At 38.4% G+C, this 20,553-nt stretch overlaps 1 protein-coding gene and 1 long non-coding RNA gene across 2 annotated transcripts; one reads left to right on the top strand and one right to left on the bottom strand.

Moving 5' to 3' along the window:
* The first annotated feature begins 1,060 nt into the window (after nucleotides 1-1,060).
* LOC125866172 (uncharacterized) lies at nucleotides 1,061-1,973 on the top strand. Its single transcript, XM_049546481.1, has 2 exons — nucleotides 1,061-1,787; nucleotides 1,888-1,973. Exons 1-2 carry the CDS (start codon nucleotides 1,061-1,063, stop codon nucleotides 1,947-1,949), a joined length of 789 nt encoding a protein of 262 aa, XP_049402438.1. The 3' UTR covers nucleotides 1,950-1,973.
* Nucleotides 1,974-2,987: 1,014 nt separating this feature from the next.
* LOC125866177 (uncharacterized) lies at nucleotides 2,988-4,521 on the bottom strand. The gene is made up of 2 exons (XR_007446467.1): nucleotides 4,296-4,521; nucleotides 2,988-3,267 (listed from the first exon to the last, which is right to left on the bottom strand). It is a non-coding gene; the product is annotated as an uncharacterized LOC125866177 (long non-coding RNA).
* Between the last annotated feature and the right edge of the window lie 16,032 nt (nucleotides 4,522-20,553).

Below are 20,553 nucleotides of genomic sequence, written 5' to 3'. Positions count from 1 at the left end.
ATTTGTCCCCATCAAATCAACAATGACACACAACCAACATCAAGGTAAATGTAATATGCTAAGTAGTTATCATAGTTCAAAATAAAATATAACCCTTTCTATTCAATTCACTTCACAGGTGATAAAGGTAACTCCATTGCTTCTAGACGTAATGTTGATCAGCAGGCCAAAACAACAATAGATCAGACACACTATACATGCCAGATCTCGGACAACACCCCAACAAAATCCATCGCTCAACAATGTGTGACTTCTCTATCTCTAAAACACAGTACTTAAGTAACTTACAATTACATTTGATTTTCACAAATTAATGTTTTGAAAATCTTTTTTCATGTATATACTAAATATAGTACTCACTTTATCTTATTGTAATAACCATTGCAAACTATTGTCTTGTCATGCCAAATCCAACAGGTGATAAAGGAAAAAGCATTCCTCCTACCAGTAAATTTGATCAGTATGACAACCACACAAAAAATGAATTGAGCAACACAGGTAAGAACTTACATAATCATGTTAAATTCTACATACATGAGTAGTCTGTACAACGCGAACATATTTCCATACATACATACATACATAAGTATTACATGGTTTGTCTAAATGGTACAAAAATTGTTGCTCTTATAGAGAAAAGTCAATTGCGAAGCGCATTGCGAAAAGTGGACAAATATATATTAGCAACCCAAACAACAACACATCTAGAAGATGAACATCCACGTTTGAAAAAACAACCTAAAATTAATTGGCTATTTAGAGCATTATCTGAAGAGTCTGAAGCTGGAGGTACATTGAAAAAACCCTATTCATATCTTACATGACTTCATCATTCAATACTTTTATGAAATTAGATTCTTAACATATATCTCTACCCATATTTATATATGTAGGAACTGTTGCTTACAACTTATCTTTATCATATCTGCACGTGTTAAAAACCATCCCAGAATGCATTTATTGTGCTGCAAAAAGATTGGAACATGAACCTCCAGCATTCTGTTGTTCAAGCGGATATATCAAATTGGCAACCACTGAAGCTCCAACAGAACTATACGAAATGTTTGTGGCATCTACTCCAGACGCCGTAGAGTTTCGCAAAAATATTCGTGCATATAATAGCATCTTTGCTTTTACATCTTTTGGTGTTAACCTGGATAAGGAACTAGCATCTGCAAGAAAAGGAGTGTACACATTCAGGGCACAAGGTCAAATTTATCACGATCTACCATCATTGGTACCGCGTGATAACAATCCCTGTTACTTCCAACTATACTTCTTTGATACAGACAACGAGTTGACCAACAGATTATCAAAGGTGAATGAAGGCATTCTTTCAGACCAAATTGCAAAAAAGATCAAACAGGTAATGGATGGTAACCCATATGCACAAATTTTTCGCCAATTAAAAGACCAATTAAGTTTCCACAATTTCCAACTTCGTATTGCTGCAAATGCCTCTTTGGATCAACGAGTGTACAACACACCCTCGGTAAGTCAAGTAGCAGCAATTTGGATCGATGGAAACAATCCAAATACATCTTTTGATCGAGAAATAATTGTTCATGAGCATTCAGGGTACAAGCATAGAGTAAAACACTATTTTGGTTGTTATGACCCTCTTCAATATCCTTTGCTATTCCCAAGAGGTGAAGGCGGATGGCATCAAGGAATAAGAAAACAGAGCAAAAGACTACCTCACAGAAGAAGTGCTCACTCCCCAATTATAACCAATGATATTCCAACATTCATATCAGCTGATGCAATATTAGCCAACGAGGATCAAGGTAAAATATATCACCTTCTGCCCTCTTATAGTAAAAAAATAGTCACATGTTATTCCAACATTCATATCAGCTGATGCAATATTAGCCAACGAGGATCAAGGTAAAATATATCACCTTCTGCCCTTTTATAGTAAAAAATTAGTCACAATCTTCACAAGTTAGCTACTGATAAAAAAAAACATACACCATATAAAATACTACTGCCAATGACGTACAAAATACAATTATCATAAAATACATTTTTCTATTATACCAATATGCTAACTAGCATTAAATAAAAATAATATTAATATTATTTCTTACACTTGTAGATGTCCGCCGTGAGACAAAGGGAAATGTTTCTTGCAGAGAGTACTATTGTTATAAGCTACAACTACGAGAAACAGAGAGGTCAGTATTACTACTATGTGGAAGATTACTACAACAATTTGTGGTTGACATGTACATAAAATTGGAAACAACAAGGCTAGAATATTTCAGAAAGGAACAATCAAATTTTAGAAGAGAGGTTTATCAAGGTATCGTTGATAGTGTCAGCGCTGGAGAATGCAGGGGAGATAGAATTGGGCAAAGAATACTACTTCCATCATCTTTTATTGGGGGGCCACGAGATATGAAAAAACGATATATGGATGCAATGGCTTTGGTGCAACATTTTGGAAGGCCAGATCTGTTTATAACAATGACGTGTAATCCTGATTGGATAGAAATCCAACAAGAATTGCGCCCCGGACAGACTCCTCAAGATAGACCTGACTTGGTGACAAGAGTATTCAGAGCTAAGTTGCAAGATATAAAAGATCAAATTTTTAAGAAAGAAATATTTGGAATTGTTGTTGCTCATGTATTCGTGGTAGAATTCCAAAAACGGGGACTACCACATGTACACCTCCTTCTCATATTAAAAGAAGGGCACAAGATCAAATCAGGAGATCAGTACGATAGGTTTATCTCAGCAGAGATTCCAAATAAATGTGAGTATCCTATCTTGCATAAATTGGTGCTCAGACATATGATGCATGGTCCATGTGGAAACAAACGTCCATCAAACACATGCATGCAAAATGGACAGTGTAAATATCATTATCCTAGGCCATACAACAACAAATCAATACAAGCAAAGGATGGATATCCAATTTACAAAAGAAGAATGGATGGAAGAATAGAGACTGTTCGTGGAATGAATATGACTAATCAATGGGTGGTACCTTATAGCCCTTATCTGCTTACAAGATACAATTGTCACATTAATGTTGAGGTCTGCTCAGGAGTCAAAGCAATAAAGTATCTATACAAGTATATATATAAAGGTCATGATCGGTGTGCCGTTTATGTTCAATCTGATGATGGTGAAAATGTTATTGATGAAATACAAACATTCCAAGATGCGCGGTGGGTCTCACCGCCTGAAGCACTGTGGAGAATATATGAATTCAACTTGACTGAAATGCAACCTGCAGTCATCAACCTTCAACTACATCTTCCAGGAAAACATTCAGGTACACATATTAATGCATAATAATAAACACTTTCTTTTACGAATATTATAGTCAAAATTCAAAAACTAACTCTAAACAAGCTCACAGTGTTTTACTGGAAAAATCAAAATTTACAAAATGTCATTGCCTGGAATGGTGTCAAGCAGACAATGTTGACCGAGTATTTCAGAATGTGCTCAATTGACACTGAAGCACAAGCATACCTTTATAGAGAATTCCCAAAGTATTATGTTTGGAATTCAAAGGTAAAGACTTGGACGAAAAGAAAAACAAGATCTGTAATCGGTCGCATTGCAATTGGTAAGCCAAATGTAGTAAACTATAACTTCATACACATCGATAATTGTTAAACTTATTAATTAGTACATATTGATTATATTGTACAGCTAATCCTCGAGAAGGGGAAAGGTATTATGAGCGGTTATTACTAAACCATGTAAGAGGACCATTGTCATTCAATGACTTACTCACGGTCAACGGCAAACAATGTCAGACCTTCAAAGAAGCAGCCAAAGAAAGAGGGTTACTCGAGTCTGACAACAGCATATCAGAATGTTTAAGTGAGGCTGTTGTCTTCAAAATGCCATCAGCTCTCCGAAGTTTGTTTGCTACAATTTTGGTTCATTGTAGCCCAACGGATATTAGAAAACTTTGGGATACTTATTATGAGGATATGTCTGAGGATTTCAACAGGCTACATGGCAACTCACACAATACTATATTACAATCTACCCTAAATAGTATTAATAATTGTTTGCAAAGTATGGGCAAGAGCATAGCCATATATGATATTCCTCAACTAGATCAAGATTTGCTCGAAGTTGGTCCATCAGAAAGTAGAGAAATAAATGAAGAAATGTCTGTGCAGATACCTACAGAAGATTTTGAGGCACAATCACAATTAAATCCAGAACAACATCATGCTTTTACTAAAATAATGCAAACAATCGATGCTGGAACAACTGGAATATTCTTTGTGGATGGACCTGGGGGAACTGGGAAAACATACTTATACCGTGCATTGCTTGCCAATGTTAGATCAAGAGGTATGATAGGTTTGGCAACAGCAACCAGTGGCGTAGCAGCTTCAATCTTACCAGGAGGACGTACAGCACACTCGAGGTTTGAGATCCCCCTTCAAACAAATGAATCAACTATGACAAACATGTCAAAGCAAAGTGGTGCTGCCAAATTGATTAGAAAAGCAAAAATGATTATATGGGATGAAGCACCAATGGCCAAACGACAAACAATAGAAACAGTCGACAGGAGCTTTAGAGATATAATGGACATCGATATACCATTTGGTGGAAAAGTCATGGTTTTTGGAGGAGATTTTCGACAGGTGTTACCAGTAGTTCCAAAATCAACTAGAGCGGAAATTGTAAATGCAAGCTTGGTGAAATCATATCTCTGGCCTTTGATGGAGAAGATTCAATTTACAAGAAATATGAGAGCAAGAACAGATCCAACATTCAGTGAGTTCTTACTTCGCGTGGGTAACGGAGATGAACCAACAATAAGAGACAATTTAATCCTTCTACCTGAACAGTTGATTGTCAAGCATTCTCAGGATGGATTTCCAGAAGAATCCATAATAAAAGAGATATTTCCAAACATGCAAGAAAATGCTGCTACAGCAAAATATGTCACTGAAAGAGCTATTTTAGCAAGCAGAAATGACCATGTGGATAAACTAAATGACAAGTTAATAGCCATGTTCCCAGGTGAAAGCAAGATATTCAATAGCTTTGACTCAGCAGAAGATGACACCAACAACTATTACCAAGAAGAATATCTAAATACTTTAACACCAAACGGTCTCCCACCACATAGGTATTGATGATCATACATTACAAGTTACAATCATGAAGAGGCGGTAACAAATATCAAAATGGATAGATTTTGACATATCTTATTAAATGCAGGTTAGAATTGAAGGAAAATGCACCCATCATGTTGCTAAGGAATTTAGACCCTTCAAGTGGCTTATGCAATGGAACACGAATGATATGTCGAGGCTTCTCCCAAAATGTCCTGCAAGCGGAAATATCAAGTGGTCATTCTGCAACAAACCATGTGTTTCTTCCTAGAATTCAATTATCACCACCAGAAAATGAAGGATACCCATTTAAATTCATTCGAAAGCAATTCCCGGTACGCCTTTGCTTTGCAATGACTATAAATAAAGCCCAAGGTCAAACAATTCAAAATATTGGTTTGTATTTGCCCCAACATGTTTTCTCACATGGTCAATTGTATGTGGCACTCTCAAGAGGGATATCTATGTCCACAACAAAAGTACTTGTCCTAACAGAGCAACCCAAACGTCAAAATGGAACATACACAAAGAACATCGTCTATAAGGAAGTTTTAGGTACGATAACTCCATATACATATATTGCCATTCTAACACGGATAATTAACTATTTACAGGTTCTGCATACTAACAACGTTACATTGCTTCAAATCTCAGGTTTAGAAGACACACCTATGCAAACATAATGGATTCTTCAGCGACCCATACTCTTCAATGTGTTAATATCATATTCGGAATAGTTCTTTCAGTACTATTATGAGCTTTCTTGATATTGTATTCCGTTCTAATGTCTTAATATTATTATTATTAATAATAATTTACATTACTTCCAAACTTCTCTTTTGACTCTTCATATTAACTTCATGTTGGCGTTCCTACTAATATCTCATGCAATCATCAGAAGACTAATTAACACAATGTACGTTTCTACTACATCAATAATAATGCACACACTCATGACAACACTGCTTTACAAATGTCTCTCCACAGAGAATGATACACCTTAACATGGCTCACACGTGCAACGCACGTGTCCCTGACTAGTACTCTTAAATGCATGAGCATGACGACTTACCATAGAGTCTTTCATATGGAGATTGACAATTTATAACATTACTAGGAATTCTATTGATCACAAAAACTGCAAAAAAAATACAATGACCCCAAAACTTTATAAGTATTTGACCCTGAAATCTCAAGGCTCTAGTGACTTCTAAAACATGTCTATGCTCAGCAACTTCATATTTTTAGGAGTATATGGAAATGAACTTTGATGAATCACCCCCATATTCTTGAAGAAAGTTTCACATACTAAATTAAAAAACATTGTACCATTATCGGTCCTTTTGATTTTTACAGATTTACCAAACTATGACTACACATACTAGACAAAATACTGAAGAGACACACACAAAGCTATGATTTAACAAAAATAACCAAGTCATTTGAGTAAAATCATCTACCACAGTAAAAAAGTATCTATTACTATCAAATGTTAGTGTTTTATATGACCTCGTTACATCCATTTGTAGTAACTCAAAGCTAGCAACACTTTTAACACTACTTAAAGGAAAAGATGATCTTTTTTGTTTAGCATAAGGACATATAGTACATTTGTCCACTATTTCTGCATCTTGCATCTTTTAGGAATTGTCTGAAATTCTATTTGTTGCGCATGACACATCTTGTAGCTGACCTTGTGTTAGCTTGTTGAGTAGGAAATATAGCCATCCATCCTCTTTACCAATCACCCTCTCCTTCCCACTATATAGCTCCCATAAAACACAAAAGTGAGGGAAAATGTGACTGAGCACCGCCACTTTTTAGTCACTTTGCTCACCGATAGAAGGTTGTATTGAAACTCGGCTAAACATAAGGCATTTGTAGTAATACTTCCTGGTGAAATAGCACAAGACCCAATATTAGTCACTTTTGAAATGTATCTATTAGGTAAATAAATTTTCTTTGTACAGTCAAGCTTGACAACAAAACCTTTTGTAAACATACCAATTTGTGAGACCAAATGGTTTGTGGCTCCTGTATAAATTATCCAAATGTCACTATTTTCATAAACTAGTAAGGCTTTCCCTGAAGTATTAGTTATATAAGTTTGTTCATTGTCCTTTGAGTTTGTGCTTGCATGATTCTGATTTAGCATTTGCATAATTTGCTCATATTGCCCTTTAGTGAATGTGAAATTTTGAAGTTGTTTGGTACACTCATCAACTTCTTTTCCTTCACCAGTAACTTTATTAGAATTCACCAATTTTTTTAGAGATATAGACACATGTTTTATTGAACCCATAGTTGAATCTACCTCATGCGTGTTCAACCAACTCACTTCCTTGACCGTTAGTCACACTATAAGAAGCACTTGTGCCTACACCATATACTTTTTTCTTGTACGTAAACTCAGGTGGATATCCCACCAATTTATTGCACTGATCTTTACTTTGACCCTTACAATTACGGAAATCAAACACAACTTTAAAGTTCCTTTTGAACCTATTAGTATTTCCAGTTTGAAAATTAGAATTACCCTGATTCCCACCATTTTGATTTCCTCCAATATAACTACTATTGGTTCTTGAGTACATTATCATAGGATCCACACTTGGCATTATTGAGTTCATTAGAAGACCCCCACTATTAGATGAAATTGACTTTTGACACTTATCATTAATATCATATCATAAGCCTGATTCATACTTGGAATAGGACTCATAATAAGGATTTGACTTCTTGCTTAATGATAACTTTCGTTCAACCCCATGAGAAACTGATATAGCTTTTATCTATTAAAGTGATCTAAAAAACCTCTATATCTCTCACAATTACAACCAGGAGAAGGGATTAAAGCTTCAAACTCATTCCACACACTCTTCAATTTGGTATAGTACACAGAGATAGTGGATGTGCCCTGCTGCAAAATTACAATTTCCTTATGAAGGCTGAGAGTACTTGAACCCTAGATCCTATCAAATTTTTCTCTCATATCCTCCTTAACACTATAGGCACATGTAGCAAAGGCTACACCGCCAAGAAGGCTCTTTGAAAGTAAATATAACAACCATGACAGAACCATGGCATTAACTCTTTCCCATTGACCCCATAGTTCTTCGTTTACACTCATTTTTGCAAAAACCATCAATTAGTTCAATTTTCTTTCTCCAAAGTAAAGTTAATCTTATTGATCTTCTCCACAAGCCATAATTCTCAGTCCTAACCAACTGAAAAGAAATTAGACTTACACTACTGATATCAATGGGACTCAAAAACAAAGGATGATTATAGTCAATATATACCTTGATTGGTATTTCCAGGATTCACTGGATTTCCAAAGTTCTCACCATTGTTCAGTGTTGTAGCATTTACATGGCCACAAGAATTCAATCCATGTAGATCTGCAGCTACACGTTCAGTTCCATTTCCCAATATTGAGAAAAACTTTGAATGTGACAGTTAATAGATTCTGAATCTTCAAAATTCTTTTGATCTTGAGCTTTTGCGGAAGCTTTGGATGATCGAAATCAAGCTATCAGACTTCAATTTACTCAAAATTCGATTGAAGCTCTAATACAATATAGGTTTTTAAAAAGAATGCATATGGACAAGAAATCAATGAAAAAAGATTTCTATGTAGCCCAGCATTCATACAGAACTGAAAAAGATGATGAGTAAAGAAGAGGGTGAAATCATCTCTCTAATTGTATTGTATTGTATATGTTGTTAGTTTACATAACTACAAAGAGTATTTATAGAATTATACTCTAGAATCTTCTAGTACTAACTGTCGATTAGTTAGATTAACTAACTAATCCATATTTTAGTTACTAACAAACTCATTGCTTAATCACCTAACTTGCTGCATAATTCCAACTTAACTAACTTATTCTTTTATGTCATTAACACTCTACTTCCTGGTAATTAATAGTGTTTATTCTCCTTATTCTGATTCTCAAATTAGATATGTGTGCTTTGTCCAAGTTTATAATCTTCATGTAATCTACTAGTAAATCATTAAATAAATGAGTTAGCAAAGATTCCTATGTATCCAATGTTGTATTAGCCAACTTGTTTGCTAATTGATTGGCTTCCCTGAATGCATGCCTCACTTGTACTTGCAAAAAGAATTATTATTGCAACATTTCCTATATGTGTTCCACTAGACTCCAAGGAATCCTCCATCCCTTTACTACCATCTGAAGGTTAAGCAATTTCCACTATCTCACAACTATAAGAATAATTATAGTTTCAGCCTCTATATTAGTAGTTATTCTTAGAGTCACAACTTGTACCTAAATCAGCTCTCCATTTATATCCCTAATGCAAAAATTGTATGAGCTTTTTCGGAGATTACCTCTATTGGCGCCATCATTATTACACATGTATTTGGATAACTTTATTTAATATGAAGTTGATGTAGTTTAGGTTTATAGACCTATAGAACCTTTATCATTCCTACCCAATCCTTTGAGACCACTATCCATGGAAACTTCACCTTCACCACTTTATACACACAATGTAACACCCTGTACCCGAAACCAGACCTCAGTGAAGATTTCTAGAAGTGGCAGGTGCAACTCATGGTTGCCACCCACAGACCGTAAACCCACGGCCCATGCTGGTGGTCCGTGGTTTACACTTGCAACCCTTCCTAGACTCAGCCCAAAAAATTCAGCTAAGTGTTGACCTACAGACCGTAGGTGGGACCACGGTTCATGTATCAAGGTCCCCAGAAAACCTAGAAAAACTTGACCCACGGCCAGGACTTACAAATCGTAGGTGGGACCATGGTCTGTGGATTGTGGTTCGTAGATCTGAGTCACTAAAGCCTATCGATGAATGACCAGGACGGATCGTAGGTGGGACTATGGTCCATGGACCAAGTTCGTCGGTTGGTCCCCACAACAATTAAGTCAGGGTAGTTTTGGAGTTTTTTCTATGCGTTTGAACCCTAAACTACGTAGTTTTAGTTAATTTTAGCCTAGAATCATAATTAGAACCTAACCTAATCAATCATTCAAACTTAGAGCAAAATAGGGACACGGGCAGGATCTACGGACCGTAGGTGGGACCACGGTCTATAGACCAGGTCTGTGGATCGTGGTTCGCAGATCCCAGTCTCTGAAGCAAATCGACGAATGACCAGGACGGACCGTAGGTGGGAGCACGGTCCATGGAACAGGGCCGTCGGCTGGTCCCAACGGCAGTTAAGTCAGGGTCATTTTGGATTTTTCCCTATGTGTTGCACCCCTAAACTACGTAGTTTTGTTTAATTTTAGCCTAGAACCATAATTAGAACCTAACCTAATCAATCATTCAAACTTAGAGCAAAACAGGGAGAAAGAGGTGCCAGTTTTCCTTAAGAACATGCAGCAAGGTTTCATTAATTCCAGCCCCAAAATCGAAAGATTTCTTCGAGAATTTCGTCAACAAGTATGTGGGATTTCACTAGTTGGTTCCTTTCACCAATTAGGTCCCTAGATTTCAGTCAAATTCTTGATTCCCTTATTATCAACTAGACCTATGGTTTCAAGAATTATGGAAGATTATTATGAATTAGTTTCTTAATATTCCAAGCCAATTTATCATGGCTTTTAGCATGTTTTAGTATAGCTTTCTTCATAAATTTAGAACTCTAGATATGTAGTTCTTTAGTTCATGAATTACATTTGCTAGTCCATCTATTTTAGATATTTCACATATACATGCCTCAGTTTCGAATATATCATTATTAGTACATTGATGTTGCATTCTTAGATTTTGCATGTTAGTATTTTGAGTTATCCAGAACTACAATGTTTCAGTATAAAGTGTTAATTATTTAATCAACAAGGAGAAGCTTAATACCGAGTGGACTAAGGTTTAGCGTACCCGAATAGTACCAAAACTACTTGCCCCGTATGTTGTAAGTCCCCTATGTGGGCATCATTTTAGTGATCACGCCAGCATTCCTCTATACCTTTGGCCGGGTATATTGGGTCCTCCCAATGGGGCGTATACATGAGACTCCACATTTAGCTTAAGTGGTTTTATGTTGGTTATTAGTACCTCTCTTACAGTTCAGTCAGACTCCATTGCATTGACCATGTTATAAGTTTTAGTTCAGATTTCAGTCTAAGCATGTTATAAACTTGGTCATTGCATTCAGTATTTCATGTTTAGTATTCTCAGTATATTCTCATGTGTTATCTCTTATCATTGCTCAGATAAATGCTTGATTCAGTTATGATTATTGTTCAGTTTTATTCTATCCTACATGCTCAGTACCTTTCAAGTACTGACGCTTACTCTACGCTACATCTTCTCGTGATGTAAGATCAAGTCCTAAGCAGTCAAATCACGCATAATTCCCAATCTTCGGTTCAGCAGCATCAATGGTGAGTCCTAATTCTTCGAGGGCAAGTGGCATGATTATTTTCTCGCATTTATATTTAGTTCAATTTTACTAGATCTAGATGGGGCAAGTCCCAGCATTTCTAGTCAGTAGAGGCTTTATTTCATACATAGTAAGTTTCATCTTTAGTCGTAGAGTTTGACTTTTCACTTGTATTCAAACTCTCAGTTTTTCCTACATTCAGACAGTATATGGGTATTCCCCATCATTTCAGATATTCATATGATTTAGCTTCCGCATAGTTTTATTGCTCAGTTTATCTTTAGTATGCTTCTGATTATGCCAGCAGGGTTAGCTTGGGGTTACTCGTGATCCTACATCCCGTGTCTGCGTCCAGCTAGTAGCCTCGGGGAGTGACAAACTTGGTATCAGAGCACTAGGTTTAAGAGTCCTAGGATGTCTAAAAATCTTCACGAAGTAGAGTCCTTTTCATGGGTGTAAAGTGCACCACATCTAAGGAGAGGGAGGCTACGAAGTGATTTAGGAAAATTTCACTCTCTTTGTTACTCTTATCGTGCATGAGGTATGATCCATCTTCTAATTTCTACCTCGTCGTTATGCATTTCAGATCATGCCTCCTCGTAGAGCTTAATCAAGGAATTTCAATGCCCACAATGCTAACGAGTTCCTCCAGTTCCAGACCAAGAGGTTTCGAATGCAGAATTTTGGAATGCCATTCAGCTTTTGGCTTAGACTGTGATTAACCAGAACAACCAGAAGGTTCTAGTTCCTACAAATGCTAGTGGTGGATCAGTGACAACTAGGGTTCAAGATTTTGTTAGGATGAATCCTCTTGAGTTTTTAGGGTCACAAGTTGGTGAGGACCCACAAAATTTCATTGATAAGGTTAAGAAAATATTTTGAGTGATGCAAGTGACTATTAATGGTAGGGTTGAGTTGGCATCCTACCAGCTTAAGGATGTTGCTCACATATGGTACACTTAGTGGAAAGACAGTTGGAGCTACTTTGTGTTTTATAACTCCTTCTATAGTAGTCAACTTCAATGTTAGTCCAGAAACTATCTCAGAACCCTTCTCAGTCTCTACTCCAGTCGGTGATTCAGTTATAGTTAAACGGGTATACAAAATTTGCCCTGTCACAGTCTCTCAGAAATTCACCTAAGCAGATCTTGTAGAGTTAGAAATGGTGGACTTTGATGTCATTCTAGGCATTGATTAGTTACATTCATTTTATGCCTCAGTCGATTGTAGAACTAGGATTGTTCGTTTTCAATTTCCAGACAAACCACTCCTAGAATGGAAGGGTAGTAGCTTAGTGTCTATGGGTCGATTAATTTCTTACCTTAAGGCCAGAAAGATGATCTATAAGGGTTACCTCTATCATCTAGTTTGGGTTAAGGATTCAAGCTCTGAAACCCCAACTCTTGAGTCAGTTCCAGTAGTAACTGAATTCCCAGAAGTGTTTCCAAAAGATCTTCTCGGAGTTCCTACCAAAAGGGAAATCGACTTTGGAATTGATCTCATACTAGGTACCCAGCCTATTTCTATTCCTCATTATATAATGGCTCCAGCTGAGCTTAAGGAATTGAAAGAGTAGTTGAAAGTTCTTCTATATAAGGGCTTCATCAGACCTAGTATTTCCCTATGAGGTGCACCAGTGTTATTCGTAAAGAAGAAATATGGTTCTCTCAGAATGTGCATCGATTATAGGCAGTTGAACAAGGTCACAATAAAGAATAAGTACCCCATCCCCAAAATTAATGACTTGTTGTACCAACTTCAGGGTGCTAGTCTTTTCTCAAAGATAGACCTTAGATCCGGTTATGATCAACTCAGAGTCAGAGATAGTGCCATTCCGAAGACAGCCTTCAGGACTCGCTATGGTCATTATGGATTTGTAGTTATGTCATTTGGACTAACTAATGCTCTTGCAGCTTTCATGGATTTGATGAACTGAGTGTTCAAGCAGTATTTGGACATTTTCTTTATTGTCTTTATTGATGATATCCTCATTTACTCTAGGAATGAGGAAGAACATGAGAATCATTTGAGGGTTGTTCCACAAACTCTCAAAGATCACCAGTTATTCACTAAGTTTAGAAAATGTGAGTTTTGGTTGCAATCCGTCGCTTTCCTTGGGCATATTGTGTCTAATGAAGGGATCCGAGTGGATTCTCACAAGATGGAATTAGTGAGACAATGGCCCAGACCTACCTATACTACAGTTATCAGAAGTTTCTTGGGTTTGACTGGCTATTACAGAACGTTCGTGGAAGGATTTTTGTCCATAGCCTCTCCATTGACTACGTTGACTCAGAAATAGGTTAAGTTTCAGTGGTCAGATGATTGTGAGAAAAGCTTCATAGAATTGAAAACTAGGTTGACTACAACTTTTGTTTTGACTCTACCAGAGGGTTCAGACAGTTTTGTTATCTACTGTGATGCATCCAGAGTCGGCCTTAGTTGTGTGTTGATGCAGCGAGGTAAGGTTATAGCATATGTTTCTAGACAACTTAAGGTACATGAGAAGAACTATCTGACTCATGTCCTCGAGCTAGAAGCAGTGGTGTTTACTTAAGATTTGGAGACTTTACTTGTATGTTGTTCATGTAGATGTGTTCATAGACTATAAGACCCTTCAGTATGTGTTTACCCAGAAAGAGTTGAATCTTCGCCAGAAAAGATGGCTTGCGTTCCTCAGGGATTATGATATCAGTGTGCATTACCATCCCGGTAAGGCCAATGTAGTAGCAGCTGCTTTTAGCAGACTATCTGTGGGTAGTGTAGCACATGTAGAGGAAGAGTGGAAGGAACTAGCGAAAGATGTTCACAAACTTGCTCGGTTAGGAGTTCTTCTTATGAGCATATTAGATAGTGGTGTAACAGTTCAAAATGGGTCAGAGTCTTCGTTGGTAGTGGAGGTTAAGGAAATGCAAGACAGTGATTCGATATTGCTTCAACTAAAGGGTGCAGTCCATCAGCAGAGAGTTGAGTTTTTCTCCCAAGGGGGAGATGGTGTACTTCATTATCAAGGTCGATTATGTGTTCCTAAGGTGGGGAAGTTTAGAGAACAGATTCTTGCAGAAGCCCATAACTCCAGATATTTTATTCATCCAGGTGCCACTAAGATGTACCGTGATCTGTGGGAAGTCTATTGGTGGAATGGTATGAAAAGGGATATAGCAGATTTTGTGGCTAAGTGCCCCAATTGTCAGCAAGTCAAGGTAGAACATCAGAAACCAGGAGGTATTACTCAAGAGATAAACATTCCTACTTGGAAAAGGGAAGTGATCAATGTGGACTTCATCACAACTTTACCTCGTACTCACAGACAACATGACTCCATTTGGGTGATTGTTGACAGAGTTACTAAGTCTGAACGTTTTTTGGTTGTCAAGACTACAGATTCGGCGGAGGACTATGCCAAGCTTTACATTAATGAGATAGTGACGTTGCATAGGGTTTCTTTGTCTATCATCTTAGATAGAGGTCCTCAGTTTACCTCTCATTTCTTGAAGTCATTTCAGAAAGGTCTTGGTACCCAGGTTAATCTTAGCATAACATTTCATCCGCACATGGATGGGCAAGTAGAGCATACCATTCAAACCTTAAGGACACGCTGAGAGATTACATGATCGATTTCAAGGGTAGTTGGGAAGATTACCTTCCTCTTATAGAGTTCGCCTACAATAATAGTTATCATTCCAGCATTCAGATGGCCCCTTATGAGGCATTGTATGGGCGTAGATGTAGATCTCCAGTTGGTTTGTTTGAAGTAGGTGAAGCAGCCTTGATAAGGCCAGATTCAGTTCATGATGCTATGGAGAAAGTGCAACTCATTAAAGATAGACTTAAGACAACCTAGATTCGCCAGAAATCTTATGCAGATGTAAGGAGAAGAGAACTAGAGTTCCAAGTTGATGCTTGGGTTTTCCTAAAAGTGTCGCCTATACCAGGAGTGATGAGATTTGGCAAGAAAGGGAAGCTCACTCCTAGATATGTAGCCCCTTACAAGATCTTGAAAAGGGTTGGTAATTAGGCTTATGACCTAGCATTACCAACAAAACTAGCAGTAGTGCATTCGGTTTTTCACATTTCGTTATTGAAGAAGTGTGTGGCCGACGCAACGTCTATTGTACCTTTAGAAAGTGTGGCTGTGAAGGATAGTCTCACTTTTGAAGAGGTGCCAGTCAAGATTCTTGATCTTCAGGTTTGAAGGTTAAGAAATAAAGAAGTCTCTTTAGTCAAGATTTTGTGGAGGAGTCAATCCGTAGAGGGAGCTATTTGGGAAGCGAAAGCAGCCATGAAGGCCAAGTATCCTCACCTCTTTCCTTCCGATTCCATTCCAGCCTGAGGTAATAATTTATGTTTAGGTTTTCAGTCATTTTTGTGCAATTACAGTCTTTGCATGACGTTTTCTTCAGTTGTACTTGCATCTTCAGCGTATTTGCATGTTCTTGGAACTTAATTCAGTCAGTAATAAGTTTCCAGTGTTTAATGGTTGGGGTTGCAGCCCTCTCCCTCCATTTCAGCTAGTATAGTCTTCATTCGAGGACTAATGTTTCCAAGGGGGAGATAATGTAACACCCCGTACCCGAACCAGACCTCAGTGCAGATTTCCAGAAGTTGTAGGTGCAACTCACGGTTTCCACCCACGGATCGTAGGGTGACCCACGGCCCGCGCTAGTGGTCCGTGGTATGGCCTGAGTAATCCTTGTGGTCTAGGAAGTAGTAGAGAAACCAGGAGCTTGGGAAGAAGTGGAAGCGGGTGTACCTAAAGGCCCCGAGGCCGTAGTAGGCAAAGACGCCTCTGCAGGTATAAAATCAACATCAACCTTCGGGGATACATCCACTAGAGCCGCTCTCCTTCTATCCGCCTCATCTCGAGTGTACTCAGCCTCTATGCACCGAATATGGATGGAAGATGTGGGAGTGACATCTATGTCCCTCTTCTCGTCACGAGGAACTCTAGCACGCCAACATAATTATATAATCAGTACTGGGAAGGGAAGGGACGTCTGGCGCTGTTTGGCCCTCATGTCCATCTCCTGCTAAATAATGAGTCCCAAATTGAGCCGCTTCTATTGTGATGATGGATCCTAGACAGGCCGCCTTTGGGTGGCAGAGGATGCACTCATTCTGTGAGGGCATGATGGAGCTGCTAATGAATCTAAACCAGTACCGCGCAACTACATTCAAATCATTCTTCTCAATCGGAGCTCCTGCCTCAATCCACCTTGGGGTGGTGTTAGAAATGAGGGGAGCAAGCCAGCCCTTTAGATCATCCAGGGCCTGTGCTGTAGCTAAGCCCTCGTACTCATGCTCAATCGCAGTAGCTCTGTCAAGTGCAACATTGATATGATTGCCGCTGCACCCCACTTCTTTCCCCCGGACCATTACAGACTTCACTGGTCTAAAGGTATGGCCTTCTTCTTGCCCTGGGGTACTAGGTCATCATATGCAGTGTAGAACTCATGAACTCGGGTGGGGATATATGGGCCTCGGGGCCTGGTGAAGATGTCAAATTTGTGGTATCGGAGTGTGTCCCACACCTTAGAATACGTGTCCACTCGGCCATTTGTAGACAACCTCTTCTCCTCAAGAATTTTCCTCAATCTCTAGGCCTTTAGCCTATTGAGTAGCCGGGGAAGAGGACCCTGAACTGTGGCGGTGGAACCACCATCTGTGCTGGGGCTGACATGGAGTCAGTCATAGGAGGGGTAGACTTCGAGATACTAGATGAATCGTGATGAGACCATGCATAAATTTTTGCTCGTCAGGACTGTAGTGGTTGCTCGTCATCAGGCTCGGAGAGTGAGACCTGAGAATCAATGTACTCCCCCTCACTGCCGGAGTTGTGCTCCGGTAACTCAGATACATGCACTTTGCCCTTGACCTTGTTTCCCTTAGGAGGTGTCTTCTTTCCCATTTTAGAAGGAGCAACTTCCCCCTCATTAATAATAATGCGCCATGCTCTTTTGTGGGGCGGCATACCACTATCGTCCAAGTTGGTCCTAGCCATATCTGCAAAATACATTAGGAAAAGTTAGAAACAATTCAACAAAAGTGTAGAAAACAGGTCAGAAAGACTCGCCGAACCGATCGGCGAGCCACCATATCACTTTGGCGAGCCAGATCGGGTTCGCCGAAAGAATTGGTTCGAAAATTTCCCAAAAAAAGAAAGGTTAGTGATATGCAGGGCCTTTCGGTGAATCGTCAACATCAATTGGCGAGCTCAGACAAGCCCGCTGAAAGTTACAGTTCGTTTATGGGGTTAGGGGCGCAGAAAAGTTGATCAAGGGAGACTTTCGGTGAGTCGCCAAGTGAATTTGGTGAGCTCACTCGCCGAAAGTTACAGAATCAATTCTAACTCAAACACGAAATTAAGGGAGATCTAGGCGGACTTTAGCGAACCGCTGAATGGTTCGGCGAGCTCGACCAAGCTCGCTAAACTGCCCAACGTGCAAATTTTCACACCAAACAACACACTTATTCAATTAAACTAAAACCCATATGACCCATGCCATCGGTGTTCTCAGACTTCCCCCAGTTTGGCCAAAATTGGCCATTTGACGACTTTTGCCCTTAAGAATGATGTCAAACGATCTATCATTTGGCAAAGTACGTCATTTAGCACAATTGGGGTTACTCAGACTTCACCCGACTAGACCTAACAATAAATTAACGCAACCCATAAATTTATGATCAATTTTAAAGCACAAAAATTGGGAAATCAACAATATAAGAAATTTAGCATAATTATGATTTCAGAACAGGACCAACACACATCAGTAACATTTAACAATTGCGTTTGAATTCAACCGCTATTTAATAGTTTGGGGTTCGGAAAATCAACCTTTAAGCTGAAATACGAGTTTGTAAAGCTAGGCGACAATGTATTCCAACTCCGAACACAAGATCAATGAGAAAAAAGCAATAAAAATGCAAACATATAGAATCTATAGAGTGCGGGTGTGATTGTATGAGGCTAAAAGTGAGGGAATCTCAAAGAATTTGAAATTTTAAATCTTTGGCCTTTAAAAACCGTTTCGTTCGCATCCCTTCGGCGATATTAGTTGTCCTTGCCAAACCACTCGGCGACATGCCGAGTGGTTACTTACCTCGCCGAGTTTTACAGGACCTCCAGTTAATTTGGGGGTCCAAACGGCGGACAAAGTCAGGCTCACCGACTCGTCCATGGGCCCGCCGAGTTTTACAGACTCTCACATAAGATTTCTGTGAGTCCAACGACGGTCCAAGTCGGTGTTACGACCCAGGGGTACCCCCTAGATGTAACATGTCGTACTTGACCCCGAAAGGGTCTCATACAATCCCTTAGCATATCATAACATAAGATAATAGAAAAGTACGGAAAAATTAAAAACTTTTATCCATACAATCAAAGTCATTTTCATAAAAACAAGCGGAAGTCTTTACTACACTTTGTCTCAAACCATCTAATAAAACTTTAGAATAAAACTCTTGGGACACATCCCATACAATAGTCTCAACATAAAAATAAAAGACAGAAAGGAACTAGTGGATTTTGTCCTCGAAGCTATGAGGACTCACCAAGATCTTCAACTCCTTCGCTCCTTAGATACCCATCTCCAAGACCAGAACTCAATCTCCAAACCCTACATTTGATGAGAATGTAGGCAAAGTATGCGTTAGTTTAATATGTACTAAATATGTTAGCTAGCATAATCATAAGAGCATAATACAAGGGTTAGTTAATATAAGACATAATCCATAATCATATGAAATGCCTCATGAAACATAGACTATAAGCATAAGAGACAATATCATAATAATAAGCAAAGTTGATACGGTCAAATTACACCTCCCTAAAGAAGCATAAGCGATCGTTATCAAGTAAAGAACCCAAGTTATAGGTTTTGGTCGATCCTACGAGGAAAATGGTTTAGACCTTACTTTAACCAACAATTATATTCAATTAGTCAAATTACTTCCAGAAACAAGTAATTAAATGGGGGGAATTTGTGAAACAAATTGTAAAAATTCAATAAGTGATCAATACACAAAAGTCAATCTTTGTTGTTATCAAGATGAGAGAATTAACTAGGGTATACGTGTTCCCCACAAGCTCATAACACAGTAATCCTAGTAATAACAATCATTTCCTAATATATCACATGCAAAGTGGTAAGTTATGTATCTCTAAATCCTTGGTAATCCTTGGTCCGACATCTAGAGAATTTCACCCCGCACCTTGGTCCGGCTACGTCTCTATAATTTACTAACCCTTACCTATACCTCATATTAGCAATCATAATCGATGTTTGGCTTAGTTATTACTTCGCACCAATCAACACTAGACTATTAGATAGTATCCCACTAAATCTATGTTGATAATTCTTTTCTTGTTAATTACCTCCTTGGTCCAGCAAGTAGTAACAAGGCGAGTTCTAACATTGGCCACCGTTAAAAAGACTTCTAAACGAAAGAATTATTAATGCATGCAAAATACTAGTCAAGACTTACTTATTTACTATTCACACTTTGTTAATTGCTCATGGTTCCCACAACCCTAGTTGTGGATTTAGTTACCCATATTAACAAGAACACAATTCATAGTTTTAGACGAAGAAATCATGAACTTACGTAAGGAGAATAATAAACCCAGGAATTCAACTTGAATTGCAAAACTAAAATCTTCAAAACGAACTTAGGAAATCAATAATTGCTAGGTTTGCAAATTAATCTCCCAAGTCACAAAGTAAAACTAGAATAATAATGTCTAACCCCTAAAATTGAGGTTTGCATACCTTATTTATAGAAAACAAGTCCTAAGTTAAAAAGGAAACAAATTAAGTAAAGTTTGTTCAGGCATGCGTCTTCATTCCACGAGACTGACTCACGGACCGTCAATGGATCTACGGTCCGTGAGTCCCTTCCATTAACCAGGACTTAGAAAATATTTCAGCCTCCAAAAATCAGTTTCTCTGAAGCAAATGACGGACTTGCAGTACGGATCGTAGATGGATCTACGGTCCGTCAATCCCCCTCCGTAGCTCCACACATAGAATCTTCAAAAATCAGGTACGGAACCCATGCAGTATCAAT

This window comes from Solanum stenotomum, chromosome 5 (assembly GCF_019186545.1).
Source record: "Solanum stenotomum isolate F172 chromosome 5, ASM1918654v1, whole genome shotgun sequence".
In the NCBI taxonomy this organism is placed as follows: Eukaryota; Viridiplantae; Streptophyta; class Magnoliopsida; order Solanales; family Solanaceae; genus Solanum; species Solanum stenotomum.
The sequence above is the reverse complement of the archived record's forward strand: the minus strand, read 5'-3'. Positions and strand labels throughout refer to the sequence as shown.

Coding starts and splice junctions, on each gene's coding strand:
- LOC125866172 (XM_049546481.1), top strand. CDS start 1,061: ATGTTTGTGGCATCTACTCCAGACGCCGTAGAGTTTCGCAAAAATATT. Junction 1,788..1,887: donor ATTAGCCAACGAGGATCAAG/GTAAAATATATC, acceptor ACGAGGATCAAG/GTAAAATATATCACCTTCTG.